Source organism: Oncorhynchus gorbuscha, linkage group LG15 (assembly GCF_021184085.1).
Source record: "Oncorhynchus gorbuscha isolate QuinsamMale2020 ecotype Even-year linkage group LG15, OgorEven_v1.0, whole genome shotgun sequence".
Classification (NCBI taxonomy): Eukaryota; Metazoa; Chordata; class Actinopteri; order Salmoniformes; family Salmonidae; genus Oncorhynchus; species Oncorhynchus gorbuscha.
Window position 1 is genome coordinate 62,421,208 of NC_060187.1, and position 13,887 is coordinate 62,435,094.

At 41.0% G+C, this 13,887-nt stretch overlaps 1 protein-coding gene across 3 annotated transcripts; it reads left to right on the plus strand.

Moving 5' to 3' along the window:
• The first annotated feature begins 154 nt into the window (after nt 1–154).
• nek10 (NIMA-related kinase 10) lies at nt 155–13,410 on the plus strand. 3 transcript variants are annotated; one of them, XM_046300946.1, is made up of 34 exons: nt 155–238; nt 491–595; nt 759–819; nt 2,455–2,582; nt 2,669–2,764; nt 2,849–2,933; nt 3,107–3,148; nt 3,248–3,326; nt 3,413–3,480; nt 3,676–3,755; nt 3,857–3,943; nt 4,134–4,358; nt 4,701–4,840; nt 4,941–5,002; nt 5,151–5,228; nt 5,325–5,389; nt 5,477–5,579; nt 5,979–6,107; nt 6,440–6,577; nt 6,747–6,792; nt 7,239–7,360; nt 7,528–7,630; nt 7,827–7,902; nt 8,199–8,328; nt 8,423–8,493; nt 8,677–8,978; nt 9,066–9,137; nt 9,251–9,305; nt 9,458–9,495; nt 9,589–9,689; nt 9,842–9,952; nt 10,112–10,226; nt 12,354–12,406; nt 12,554–13,410. In XM_046300946.1, exons 2-34 carry the CDS (start codon nt 525–527, stop codon nt 12,635–12,637), a joined length of 3,216 nt encoding a protein of 1,071 aa, XP_046156902.1. In that variant the 5' UTR covers nt 155–238; nt 491–524; the 3' UTR covers nt 12,638–13,410. The 3 variants fall into 3 exon arrangements, with proteins under 3 accessions (XP_046156902.1, XP_046156900.1, XP_046156901.1); XM_046300944.1 differs by lacking the exon at nt 155–238 and having other exon boundaries at nt 264–595; XM_046300945.1 differs by lacking the exon at nt 155–238 and having other exon boundaries at nt 264–595; nt 5,982–6,107.
• Nucleotides 13,411–13,887: the final 477 nt, after the last annotated feature.

A 13,887-nucleotide genomic window follows, 5' to 3' on the forward strand; every position in this document is an offset into this window, starting at 1 on the left:
ATCTGGTGACGGAATGCGAAAAGGCGTCAGTTGTATCCATAGAAACTACCACATAATAATGTTGCTTCCACCTATTGGTTAAAACTATCATCAATTTCAGTATGTCCTTTTCCAATTCGGGCACAAACTTTCCAATAATATGCCCATTAATAAACTGCAACCTTGAAGTAGAAAACAAGCTTGAAAAATAATAATAAAATAACAGGTGTATCCTACATATTTGCCATGGTGAAGGAGGGTAAGGGACTGCTCAGTGGCTCAAAGGAAACATTTGTGTCCTTTGTTTTGTGTTCCCTTGTAGTGGATGGCTGCATAATTCCTGAACGATTATGTCGCACCTGTTGTTGTTCAGTGTTACTAGCTACCGCTAGGCTAATGTTTCTAAAACAGACTATGTTTATTTGTATATTGAGAGCCGTTACAATGTACCAAATGCCATGATATTGAATGCATTGTTATATTGTGTCAATTATCGGAAGTTGTACCTCAGGTATGACCCATGGAAGCAGAAGGGAATTTATATAATGCCCAACCCAGTTAAAAAGGTGAGAAGAGCAGACAAACTACTCCAGAAGTTAAAGGGACCAGACAACAAGTAAGTTGTATAGAAGTAGTTTCAGTCAATTCAGATACTGCACATACATAATGTCAAAATAGGCCTAGTATTTTTTGGGACATTTTCAACTAAAATATTCGCACATAACTTATGTCCTGTTTTGACTGGAATAAAAGGATTGACCAAAATGTAACATTTTTAGAGAATCACATGATCTCAGGAAACTACTGTCCCTGCTTGAAACGAATGCTCACAGACACCAGGTAAGGACATGTCAATTCAGCTGAATGTCGAACCCTCTATTTTGTGTTGTACAGTCGTGGCCAAAAGTTTTGAGAATGACACAGATATTAATTTTAACAAAGTCTGCTGCCTCGGTGTCTTTAGATATTTTTGTCAGATGTTAATATGGAATATTGAAGTATAATTACAAGCATTTCATAAGTGTCAAAGGCTTTTATTGACAATCACATGAAGAGTCAATATTTGCAGTGTTGACCCTTCTTTTTCAAGACCTCTGCAATCCACCCTGACATGCTGTCAATGAACTTCTAGGCCACATCCTGACTCATGGCAGCCCATTCTTGCATAATCAATGCTTGGAGTTTGTCAGAATTTGTGGGTTTTTGTTTGTCCACCCGCCTCTTGAGGATTGACCACAAGTTCTCAATAGGATTAAGGTCTGCGGAGTTTCCTGGCCATGGACCCAAAATATCAATGTTTTGTTCCCCGAGCCACTTAGTTATAACTTTTGCCTTATGGCAAGGTGCTCAATCATGCTGGAAAAGGCATTGTTCTTCACAAACTGTTCCTGGATGGTTGGGAGAATTTTCTCTCGGAGGATGTGTTGGTACCATTCTTTATTCGTGGTGGTGTTCTTAGGAAAAATTGTGAGCGAGCCCACTCCCTTGGCTGAGAAGCAACCCCACACATGAATGGTTTCAGGATGCTTTACTGTTGGCATGACACAGGACTGATGGTAGTGCTCACCTTGTCTTCTCCGGACAAGCTTTTTTCCGGATGCCCCAAACAATCGGAAAGGGTATTCATCAGTGAAAATGACTTTACCCCAGTCCTCAGCATTCCAATCCCTGTACCTTTTGCAGTATATTTGTCTGTCCCTGATGTTTTTCCTGGAGAGAAGTGGCTTCTTTGCTGCCCTTAACACCAGGCCATCCTCCAAAAGTTTTCACCTCACTGTGCGTGCAGATGCACTCACACCTGCCTGCTGCCATTCCTGAGCAAGCTGTACTGATGGTGCCCCGATCCCACAGCTGAATCAACTTTAGGAGACGGTCCTGGCGCTTGCTGGACTTTTTTGGGTGCCCTGAAGCCTTCTTCACAACAATTGAACCTCTCTCCCCGAACTTCTTATTAATGAGCTGATAAATGGTTGATTTAGGTGCAATCTTACTGGCAGAAATATTCTTCCCTGTGAAGCCCTTTTTGTGCAAAGCAATGATGACGGCACGTGTTTACTTGCAGGTAACCATATTTGACAGAGGAAGAACAATGATTCCAAGCACCACCCGCATTTTGAAGCTTCCAGTATGTTATTCGAACTCAATCAGCATGACAGAGTGATCTCCAGCCTTGTACTTGTCAACACTCACACCTGTGTTAACGAGAGAATCACTGACGTGATGTCAGCTGGTCCTTTTGTGGCAGGGCTGAAATATAGTGTATATATAATTTTGGGGGGATTCAGTTCATTTGCATGGCAAAGAGGGACTTTGCAATTCATCTGATCACTCTTCATAACATTCTGGAGTATATGCAAATTGCCATCATACAAACTGAGGCAGCAGACTTTGTGAAAATTCATATTTGTGCCATTCTCAAAACTTTTGGCCGTGACTGTACAGTATGTGATCAGGTTTGTCTGCCTGACATTCCAGGTGGCAGTATTGTGTAAGGTCCGCAACAGTGGAGGAAGATCCCAGACCATTCTCCAGCTAAATACTGCCAGCAACAATAGGAGCCAGATTCACATAACCTCTGAAGATCATGAGCTGGAGAAATTCAGGTATATCCCTAAATAATTCATTTAGGATCCCTTGAATATGATTGATCACATGATTAACTTTTCTTTCACATCTTTCCGTCTAACAGTGCAACATACAGAAATCAACATTGTTTCAACAGTCATCCTCAACATAAGCTTTTTTTGGAGATCCTTACCTCTTTGGTCAAGAACAGACTGTGCAGGTAGTCCCATGTGGTATCAACAATTTTTGTGCAGCTGATGAAGGTCTTGAAAGTTGCTCAGTTGTGTGTGTACTTCCGTTGTAGTGACTGGGTCGACCATGCACCACCTGAGTCTGTCCTTAGAGTACTCATCTGTCTACGATTGCTCGTAAGAGAACCACTTTATCAGGTAAAACGAATGATGGGCCTTTTCTTCCTTCAACTTCGTATGATTTAAAATAGATATGACTCGTGCTGCCTTTGTCTTTTGACTTGTTGACAAAAACCTGACTAGCAAGCAGGACAATTCAACACTCTGATTTCAGGGATCTTTTTAATTCTCATCATACTCTGTCTTTTCAGAGAGTTTTTCATCAACTCCAAGGTGTTGATCTTCTCGCAAGGGTAAATGTACTTTAAATCTATTTTAAAAACCTTCTAGTCTGACAGTCCTGTGTTGCTTTTTATAGCTGTCACTTTCTATCCCTTTCCCTCCCTCTTTAGTACATGGAGTTGGTGTGCAGCAGTTATCTGGGGTGTGGAGAGCAGACATTTGCAATGGAGAAGTTGGTCACCATGACGTGTGAGTTATCAAATCCCCCCCAAAAGTAGCCTGTATTTCCCTCAATGTCCTTCCTTATTGTCCCTTGTATCTTCATTCCCGACTAGATATGCTTCAGAAACTGTCTGCAGTGGAGGACCAAAGGCAGTGGGTTATTGAGAGTAGTGCTCATAAGGTAAACAATTGTACAAATGTCACTGCCTCATACAATGTACTGTAGGATTGTGTTAAATGAAGAACTGTACTCCTAACTGACTGTTAGTCCAATGTCTGTTCCCCATTACTTGTGGATAGGTTTTTGTTTTTTTCTGTCTTGGAAAGTAGTAACTAATGAGCATATAATGATGTAAGATTTCATGCTCATGCTCAGACCCTGGTAAAGCTCCTATCAACACGTGACAGCAGTGTATTACTAGGTGCCCTCCTAGCACTCACCTCATTGGCTGAGAGGTAACTGCTCTTATAAAGGGACCTTGGGACATCATGCATACCTTTAGTAAAAGTATACACTGTAGCTAACACTTAAATACATCACTTGATCTATCCCCTAGTTCAGAATGCAAGAAGACGATAGGAGAGTTGTCAATCGTGGATAATCTTCTTGTTATACTACAAGATTATGACTTACTGTCCAAAAGGTACAGTACCTACCTCCCTAGTCAGTCACACTCTATGCATTCATCTTTGCACAACAAAGTTGCCTCAAAATAACAGTTTGCCTACACCCCCATCAACAGCATGACTATATCACTGGCAATAACATGCATCTTCCAATTTCTTGCTTTGATATGTGTTTTGCGTATCCATTTGTCTTTGTGTCCATTTCAGGATGAGTGCAGAGTTGCTGCGGCTGCTTTCCCCGGTGCGGCAGGTGCGGGAGCAGGTGAGGGAGTGCGAGGGCCTGCCGGTGCTGCTCAGCCTGCTGCACGGGGAGCACCTGAAGCTGCTGTGGAGCGTAGTGTGGGTCCTGGTCCAGCTATGTGAGGAGCCAGACACCAGTGCCGAGATACGCACCTGGGGAGGGGTGCAACAGCTGCTTCACATCCTCGACAGGTGAGAGGCTACCTGGATAGACTAAAGAAGTATCATACAAGTTCATGGAGAGCATAGACTACTCAGGAGTTCACTGGGTCAAATGCAGTATATTGGGTGAGACCTAGGTTAGTGCATATTATGACCTTGAGAAAATTGTGATTATGGGATAATGGTATGCAACCTCTGGTTAAGCTAATATAGTATTGTCAAGAGTTACTCGAGAGTTTAGTGGGTCAAAGACAGTGGTTGAAACATTGGTTAGTGATTATTATGACCATGAGGAAATTCAGATGATGAGAAAGTGGTTATGCAACCCAGACCCGTAGGGTTCCGTAATGTACTGTATGCTGTCTGTTCCAGTGAGCGGGCGTACGTTTCGGACCGCTCCTCTATCGAGGCCCTCTGCGGCGCCAATGCAGCGGGACGCATCCAGAGACAGCACGTCAGTGAGGAGCTCAGTCCACAGGAGGATGTGGACGACACCATGTCTCTACAGTCAGGTAGGAACATACACTGGACATGTTGGATATTTAGACTATAGATCATATAGATTGATCTACGTTCAACATGATCTTGTGTAAATGTCTGTCTTTATTGCAGCATGCTGTGCGGCTCTGACTGAGCTCGTTTTGGATGACACCACTGCACATCAGGTGGTTCAGGTAAGGGCGCCTAGCAACAAACAGAAACAGAGTGTTGGCTTACTTTAGCACAAACAATGAACTGGACAATATATAGGACTATGATATTGATTCAGAATTGTGTTAGTGGAAAGGGCATTTTTGAAATGCATTCTCTTTGCTTCGTCAGGAGAATGGGGTCTATGTAATTGCGAAATTGATTCTGCCACAAAGCTTTCGCAATGGACCAAAAGCAGTATCCCTACAGGTATTACACATTACATAATGGTGTAATTACAATTATCATGTCATGTTTGTCCTTATACTACAATGACAGTCATTATGTTATTGTTGATGTTGACAGTGCTATGCATTTCGGACCCTACGTTTCCTCTTCAGCATGGAATGTAACCGACATCTATTTAAAAGGTGATGACATAAGACATTGTTTCTTAAAGTCAATGTACATCATTTTTTCTTTCAGAAAATGTATTTAAAAATAAATATATGTTTCAGGCTCTTTCCTACAGATTTATTTGAGCTGTTCATTGATGTTGGACATTATGTGAGAGACATCACTGTCTATGAAGCACTTCAAGCAAAAGTTTCTCTCTACACTGTGAGAAAACTGCTATACTGTAAAAACGACTATACGTAACATATAGGTAACTGCCCAAATAAAGGAAACACCAACATATAGTGTCTTAAAATGATGTTGGGCCACCAGGAGCCAAAACAGCTACAATGCATCTTGGCATAGATTCTATAAGTGTCTGGAACTCTATTGTAGAAGCACCTGCTTTCAATGTAGTTTTATCCCTCATTTACTCAAGTGTTTCCATTATTTTGGCAGTTACCTGTACGTTCAAGGGCCCTGTACTGTCTCCTTTTGTAATGTAAAGCCCCGTATAATCAGAATAATGATTCATTTACTATTTTCATGAACTATTCTCTGCCGTCATTACTACTCTACTCCACTCTGTGAGGATTGATTACTGGCGTGTTGGCTTACATTTAGCAGGAGGAATTGGACAGCCTGAGGGAGAATATTGAGACTGTCGACCAGAACCGCCCTCCTCTGAGAGTGATCAATGGCTACTCCATACTGGACCATCTAGGCACTGGGGCATTCGGCAGTGTGTTCAAGGTAGAGCCTCCCACTGAGCCATTCATCAGTGCCAACCTTAATGTGCCTGTATGAGTGGACACATGACAATTACAATGTGGTTGTGATAGATGTGGCATGTCTGATTGTGCTTTGAATTCAAGGACTCATGATCACTAGAATTTTGCAACCTCTACATGCTTGAGTTTGAATTTGTACCATTTGGCATGACTATGGAGTGGTTTTAGTGCCAAAAGAAATTGAATCCGAAGTGTATTTTGGCACTAATATCACTCCACACATGTCTTTAAAATTATTTCTGGTATATTTTCTACCTGTTTGGTTTTGATTGTTGTGTGCGTTTGTGCTGAGAGGTGAGGAAACAGAGTGGTCAGAACCTTCTGGCTCTGAAGGAAGTGAATCTCCACAACCCTGCCTTCGGTAAAGATAAGAAGTCCAGAGACAGCAACGTGGAGAAGATAGTGTCTGAGCTCACCATCATTAAGGAACAGGTTAGCATTGGTTTACTATCGGCCAGATACAGTAGTTCATGTCTCACACGTTGCTTTTGTTTGTTGATATTCTACCATGTGGTTATATACAATATTACCCACAACACACCAGTCAGTACCTCTTTTTGAATGATGAGCACTCATGCTTTTTTTTCTCTGTTCCCTGAAGATGACCCATCCAAATGTTGTGAAATATTACAAGACATTCTTGAAAGGTAAGTATCAGACACACACCACTATTTTTTAAATTTCTGTATTTTTTATTTAACATTTATTTAACTAGGCAAGTCAGTTAAGAACAAATTCTTATTTACAATGACAGCCTACCAAAAGGCAAAAGGCCTCCTGCGGGGACGGTGTCCTGGGATTAAAAATGAAAATAAATACAATATAAATATAGGACAAAACACACGTCACAACAAGTGAGACAACACTACATAAAGAGAGACCTAAGACGACAACATAGCAAGGCAGCAACACATGACAACAAAGCATGGTAGCAACACAACATGGTAGCAGAACAAAATATGGTACAAACATTATTGGGCACGGACAACAGCCCAGAGGGCAAGAAGGTAGAGACAACAATACATCACACGAAGCATTGAGTTAACATTATTAAGATATCAGCTTTTTTAAATGGCTATGAACACTGTTTCAGGTGACAGGCTATACATTGTCATGGAGTTGATAGAAGGTGTTCCCCTCTGGGACCATTTCAACTCTCTGAAAGAGAAGGAGCAGCAATTCACAGAGGAGAGACTTTGGAACATATTCATCCAGGTAAGTATCGGCCTCCATTGCTTTGCACTGACAACAAAGCTACCGTAACCGTGAATTCTCTCTTGGATAATTGCTATGAATGAATGAATGAATCGTTCAATGCTATGATGTTGTTTACTAAAGAATGCATATCCCTGTTTTTTTTTTCTCCCGATGAAATTCCTCAGATGTGTCTGGCTTTAAGGTACCTGCACAAGGAGAAGAGGATCGTCCACCGAGACCTCACTCCTAATAACGTCATGCTGGGAGAGAGGGACAAAGTCACTATCAGTCAGTCAATCACTGTTGTCCTTTTCATGCTCTATTTCTCTCTTCTCATGGCATCTTCTACTAAAACCAGAGTCACACGTAAATATGAATGACTCCAATCCTTCCGCAAACCACTTACCATTCGTTTTACGTACATCATGTCCTTATGCCTGAGGGTATACGTGTCGGTAAAACATTTGACCTGAATCCATTTCAGCTGACTTTGGGCTGGCTAAACAGAAACAGGAGAACAGCAAGCTAACATCAGTGGTTGGGACCATACTGTACTCCTGGTGAGTTATGTGTATAGTTGTTACTCATACTCGGGGGAGATTTCAGGTAGATCTGTCCTGATGATGAAGTAGGTCGTCTCTTAAGGTACGACTGCCTTTATCAAGCTTCATTACTGACACTCCAATATCATTTGAATGATCTCTACAACTGCCATTTTGCGTGTGCGTGTGTGTGTGTGTGTGTGTGTGTGTGTGTGTGTGTGTGTGTGTGTGTGTGTGTGTGTGTGTGTGTGTGTGTGTGTGTGTGTGTGTGTGTGTGTGTGTGTGTGTGTGTGTGTGTGTGTGTGTGTGTGTAGTCCAGAGATAGTGAAGAGTGAGCCATATGGGGAGAAGGCTGATGTCTGGGCTAGCGGATGTATCCTCTACCAGATGGCCACACTGAGGCCTCCATTCTACAGCAGCAACATGCTCTCCCTCGCCACCAAGGTAACATGCAAACGCACATATACACACACACTACTCACATAGGTTCTCTATGTATCTAGGACTATTGTTGCTAAACTGTGGTTTGTGTTAGTAGATTGTGGAGGCAGTCTATGAACCAGTGGAGGAAGGCATTTTCTCAGAAAGAGTCACAGACATGATTAAATGGTAAGTATAAATATAGTATAAAAGTATTAAAATATGATGAAGTCAATTCATTTATGTTTCACTTAAAGTTCTTTGATGTGGATAGCAAAGAGCTCCCATTGTATCAAATCAATGATGGACAATGCTTGATAAGATGCTACATTATCTGATTACTACCTAAATAACTCCCATAATACCCCTCAGCTGCCTGACAACCGACGCAGACTTGCGTCCAGACATTGTGGAAGTCAGCTCCAAGATCTCTGACATCATGATGAGGTTCATGGACAGTTTGTATACTTCCCAGAATGCTTTGGAGAGGAGGGCAGAGCGAGACAGGAAGCGAGCACAGAAGTACTTCCTGGAGAGCCATCGGGGCAGGGTCAGCTGCTGCCACTCCTCTAAAGACCAGGAGAAAACCAGTACTAGGACTGACTCTGAGTCCATGGTACCATATTTCTCTTTAGGCCACAGCTCAAATCAAAGCAAAAAAATACACAGCCAAGGTAAATCTTTCTTGGATTATATGGCCATAATTAATGTTTCTCATAACATTTGCTACCATCTTGATTATGATCTATGTGTTTATATAGATAATGGCTCAGATAAAGATCTAGATCCCTCTCACACCAACATCTCCACTGTCTCGGGGTATAAAGACGCTGGTGAGCACTTGAATTCAATATGCTCACTTGAATTTAGATCATTCAATTACTAGGAGTATTTCCAAGTGTAATGTTTGGATTGGAATCAATTTGTGTTTTTTTTATTGTTAAAGGGCCGATAAAGAGTAGTGTCAGTGCTTCTGTGGTAGATGAACCAAACTTAGCTAGGTGAGTCTATATATGATCATACTCTGATATATTTATTATATGTTGTTGAATGTTACCCATATCATCATTTCATCTGAAGAGTGCCTATACTGTTTGTGTCATGACAACAGTTTGTCAGTCAAGTGATAAAATAACCATCCCGTTTTCCTCAGTGGTGAGTTTGCTGTTCCGAAGCCAAAACCTCGACCAGGTAAATTGGGTCATTTTGAAGGATGTTCTTCTTTCCTCCTTCAACTTTGGTTAAGTGGGTTCAACTCAACTGATAAACATGTGGGTTTCATAGTGTCAGCAGGAATCTGTGTGTCTCAGAGGAAGGTTCGGCAGATCGATGATCCCGTCCAAAGACTCCTGGTACAACTGCATAAGATCATTTACATCACTCAGGTAAGTCTATATGTACTTTAGATTTTTATTTGATTTAGAGTTCCGGTAATAATAATGAGAGCCATGTACCAGTTGGTTGGTGTATACAGTATATCTAGACATTTGAGACATTATATTTTAAATCGTACTGTTTCTAACCATTTTATGTTCAGCTTCCCCCAGCTCTTCAGCACAGTGTCAAACGGCGGGCGATTGAGAGATTCAAAAAGTCCCTGTTCCACTACGAAAGCAGTCCCTACAATCTCAAGGTGGAGCTTAACAAGGTAAGTACAAGACACCAGGAACTTACAGCAACGTTAGAGCGGTCTGCCTCAACTATGGATTTGAGCTGCGGTAGTCAGCGTGGCATTGTAAGCCTATATACCAGTCTAGTTCATCTAACAGGTCAAACCCGTATGTGTTGATCTCCATTTTGTTTCCAGCTGCTTCAGGGGTCTCCAGAGCTAATGGAGTCAGGCTCTGCCAGCTCAGACTGGTGGTCTCTGGTCCAGTCTTTTGGAGGAGACCATCTAGGTGCTGCCAAGCAAGCAGGGTTGGGTAGGTTACTTTCTAAATGTAATCCGTTACAGTTACTAGTTACCTGTCCCAAATTGTAATCGGTAACGTAATCTGATTACATTCAGTTACTTTTAAATTACTTTCTCCTTAAGAGGCATTAGAAGAAGGCAAAAATGTATGTTACCAATTGAACAACGTCTATTGCAGGATAAATCAATGTTAAAGTTTACATAGCTGGCCATATATGGATGTTACATTTGACTTTATGGGTTGGTTATGTAGGCTTCTTCTAACCCATCGCTTTCTAGAACATATAATAATACCATTAAATTATATCTTTACATTAAAAACCAAAGTATATCAGAATTCCAGTCATTCCAATAAATGTTTTCCCCTCTGGATCTTCAAAAATAGGACATGGAAATGTGGAAGTATAGATTAGCCAAATTGTTTTACCTGAGCGTGACCCCAAAACTAACGACTTATTAGCCAGCCCTACTCTGTTGTTTATGGTTTATTATTGTTATCATGGAGGACTGATTGGGATCATTGATTCAAGTTGAAAAATAAATTCTGCTCTCATGGAATGGCATGCTTTGAGCACTACTGAAAAGTGCTATTTACATGTGAAAAAGGAATGCCATATGCTACATTTGCTATAGGCCTATTGTTTACCTTTTTGTTGGTGACAATTTGATATCTTGATAATATGCAGCTGCTTAAATCCACAGATGAAACAATAACAAAACGGCCGCCCCGCCTCTTTTAGTAAAAAAAAAGCTGAGGGATGGGCCTGGAGAAATGTAACCACTCTCAAATTCAAAGACAGAGCTATGGATGCAAGGACTGACCATCCATGATATCAACATTATTGTTTTAACCATGTTATGAGGCTATACAGTGTTTGTTTATAAACATTGGAGTAAAACAAGCTTATATTTTGGGTTCTCATGGAGTGTGACAGTTGAACTAAGCTCATGAGGCATTTATACGTTTTTTTAACTGGCTGTCCACTGGTTTCAAAAATAATGAATGATAGGCATCTTCCTAAATTCAAACATTATTGGGTTCAAATACACATTTAGGTTTGTGAACAGCCATCCACAACAACCACAATCCGTACGGCGCAAATAGCTAAATGAGAGAGCAGCAGTGTGATTCACATCAATGCGCTATGTAGATAACAATAATAAGTGATATCCGTTTCCACGTAGACGACACAACTACTGTCATTTTTTCCTTCAAGTTGGATAATCTTTGGATGCCGACAGCAGTCGCACCATTGGAAGACATAGCTTGGACTGTAACCTACGAAACCTTATTCCTGCTCTTTTCCCGCAATCCAGCAAACACATTTGGTGTGTCATCATAGGGGTCTCTGAGTTGTGGTCAGACTCGCTCAGGTGGAACAAACTTAAACTTGGACCTTTCTTCAATGCTGATTTGAACGTCATTGAGAAAACAGAGAAGTGTCAAAGATTTTTTTCTCACAAACATCCTTTCTGAATTTAAAAGTAATCCTTGAAGTAATTATCTAGTTTTTCCGAAGTATCTGTAATCTGATTACAATATTTTTGCAGGTAACGGATTAGTTACTTTGTTTTATTTTATCCCGTACATGTAATCCATTACTCCCTAACCTCATTACTACCCATTACTACCCTAACCTCAGTGCTAGTGCATACTGGTGGTTAACGTAGTGTCACGATCATTATAATGAGTAGACCAAGATGCAGCGTGGTATGGTTCAACCCTCTTTATTTTGAAGAGAAACTCAAAGAAAACAATGAAACATGAAGCTACAATAGTGCTCACAGGCAACTATACATAGTCAAGATCCCACAAAGCACAAAGGGGAAATGGCTGCCTAAATATTATCCCCAATCAGAGACAACAATAAACAGCTGCCTCTGATTGGGAACCAGACCAGGCCAACATAGAAATATAATCACCTAGATGACCCACCCTAGTCACACCCCGACCTAACCAACATAGAGAATAAAAAGCTCTCTATGGTCAGGGTGTGACATGTAGCAACCTAACAGAATATTGAGCCAAGAACCAAAGCTACGTGATGAGTGTTGCGTTCTCATGTTGTCTCCCATGGGGGTTGCTATAACCCTTGTCTAGGTGTTTAGAAGCCTAAAATGTAACTTTGTGCTACAGGTGATATGGAAAATGGTGATCTCAAGGAGGGAATCAGCTATGAGCAGATGCAGGTTAATATCAGTTTTTTTATTGTATATAAATAAATACAATAGGATAGCCTGTTGTAGTTGACATAGTTCTGGACATGTGGATGTCTATGTCTGGCTGAAACTGTGAATCTGGTTAGGAAATATGCTACAAGTGATCTTTCATTTCAGGCCATTATAGAGGAGGTTCTGGAGGAGAATGGATACTACAACGCAATGAGGATTGACCAGGGTGCAACAGGGACAAACAAGTGACCTTCATCCTTATAAATCATATCTTCATTGGCATGCTAGTGTTTTGCAGTCACACTGTCGAAATGGGCTAGCACTACATTTCTTTGAGAGGCTGATAACCTTGAGAAGGAAGTAGATCAATGATACACAGTCTGCATAAAGGGGGAAGTGTTTCACGACAGGCTCAAACAGACAAATAGTACTGATTTCGGGTCAAAGAAAGCAGTCATACGTCTTCAACACATATGCATATTAGACTATTTATGGCCTATGAAATTGAAGCTGTATGGTCACTTGGAGTTTTTCCTCTTTGAGTTTGCACTGAGCTAATGTACTCATGCATTGATCATATGTACAAATATATACAGATTCTAGGGTCTTTCTCAGTGTTGTGAGGTTTATGTGGTTATTTTGTGATCTCTCTCAGGTTACACTTTCTTTAACTCTAAGTAGACTCAGGATAGGGATATTACTGCTTTATCTCTGGTATTGTCTGACCTGCATCAGACGGCATGTTCCTAATGTCACTATACAATGACGTGTTTGTTGTTGTTGTTGAGGACTTTTGCACAGTTAAATAGTCTACTTCCAGATGATATTCTATGTTAAATGTTATTAATTGTACATTTTCATTTGTTTCTAAACAGCTATGCTTTGAGGAAATCTCAGGTGAAGCGAGATGCACTTTCTACCTATGTTTAACTCTCTTCAGACAGGTATCCGTGTCCTCAGGTCTGTGTGTTAATAGAAACTATTGCATGTATTTCCATGACATGGGAAATAAATCTATTGCTGTGGAGAATTCTGTTTGTATGTCTGGCTTTAGATTATTCAATTAAATGTATTTATAAAGCCCTTCTTACATCTGCTGATGTCACAAAGTGCTGTACAGAAACCCAGCCTAAAACCCCAAACAGCAAGCAATGCAGGAGTAGAAGCACGGTGGCTAGGAAAAACTCCCTAGAAAGGTCCGAACCAAGGAAGAAACCTAGAGAGGAATCAGGCTATTGTCAGGACCCGGTTACGAACCCGGGTCTCCGGAGTGAGAAACAGTCACTAAACCAACTGAGCCACAAATAGTCAGCAGAACCCAGAAGATGAGGCAGACACAGCAGTACTTGAGACGGTGTATTTAATGAAAAGTGAAGTTCTTCAGGAAAACATGTAACTCCACAACCTCAAAAGGAATTCCACAAGAACAAAGGCAATCCTCCAAGACAAAAAGGCAAATCCACAAGGTGGAAGGCACAGCACAAAAAGCCTCAAAAGAT

What these genes read in the sequence shown, in the direction of transcription:
- nek10 (XM_046300944.1), top strand. Translation starts at nt 438, where the DNA reads ATGATATTGAATGCATTGTTATATTGTGTCAATTATCGGAAGTTGTAC. An exon ending in TATGACTTACTGTCCAAAAG is followed by an intron (nt 3,944 to 4,133) that starts GTACAGTACCTA and finishes TGTCCATTTCAG; the next exon opens with GATGAGTGCAGAGTTGCTGC. An exon ending in GGGACCATACTGTACTCCTG is followed by an intron (nt 7,903 to 8,198) that starts GTGAGTTATGTG and finishes GTGTGTGTGTAG; the next exon opens with TCCAGAGATAGTGAAGAGTG.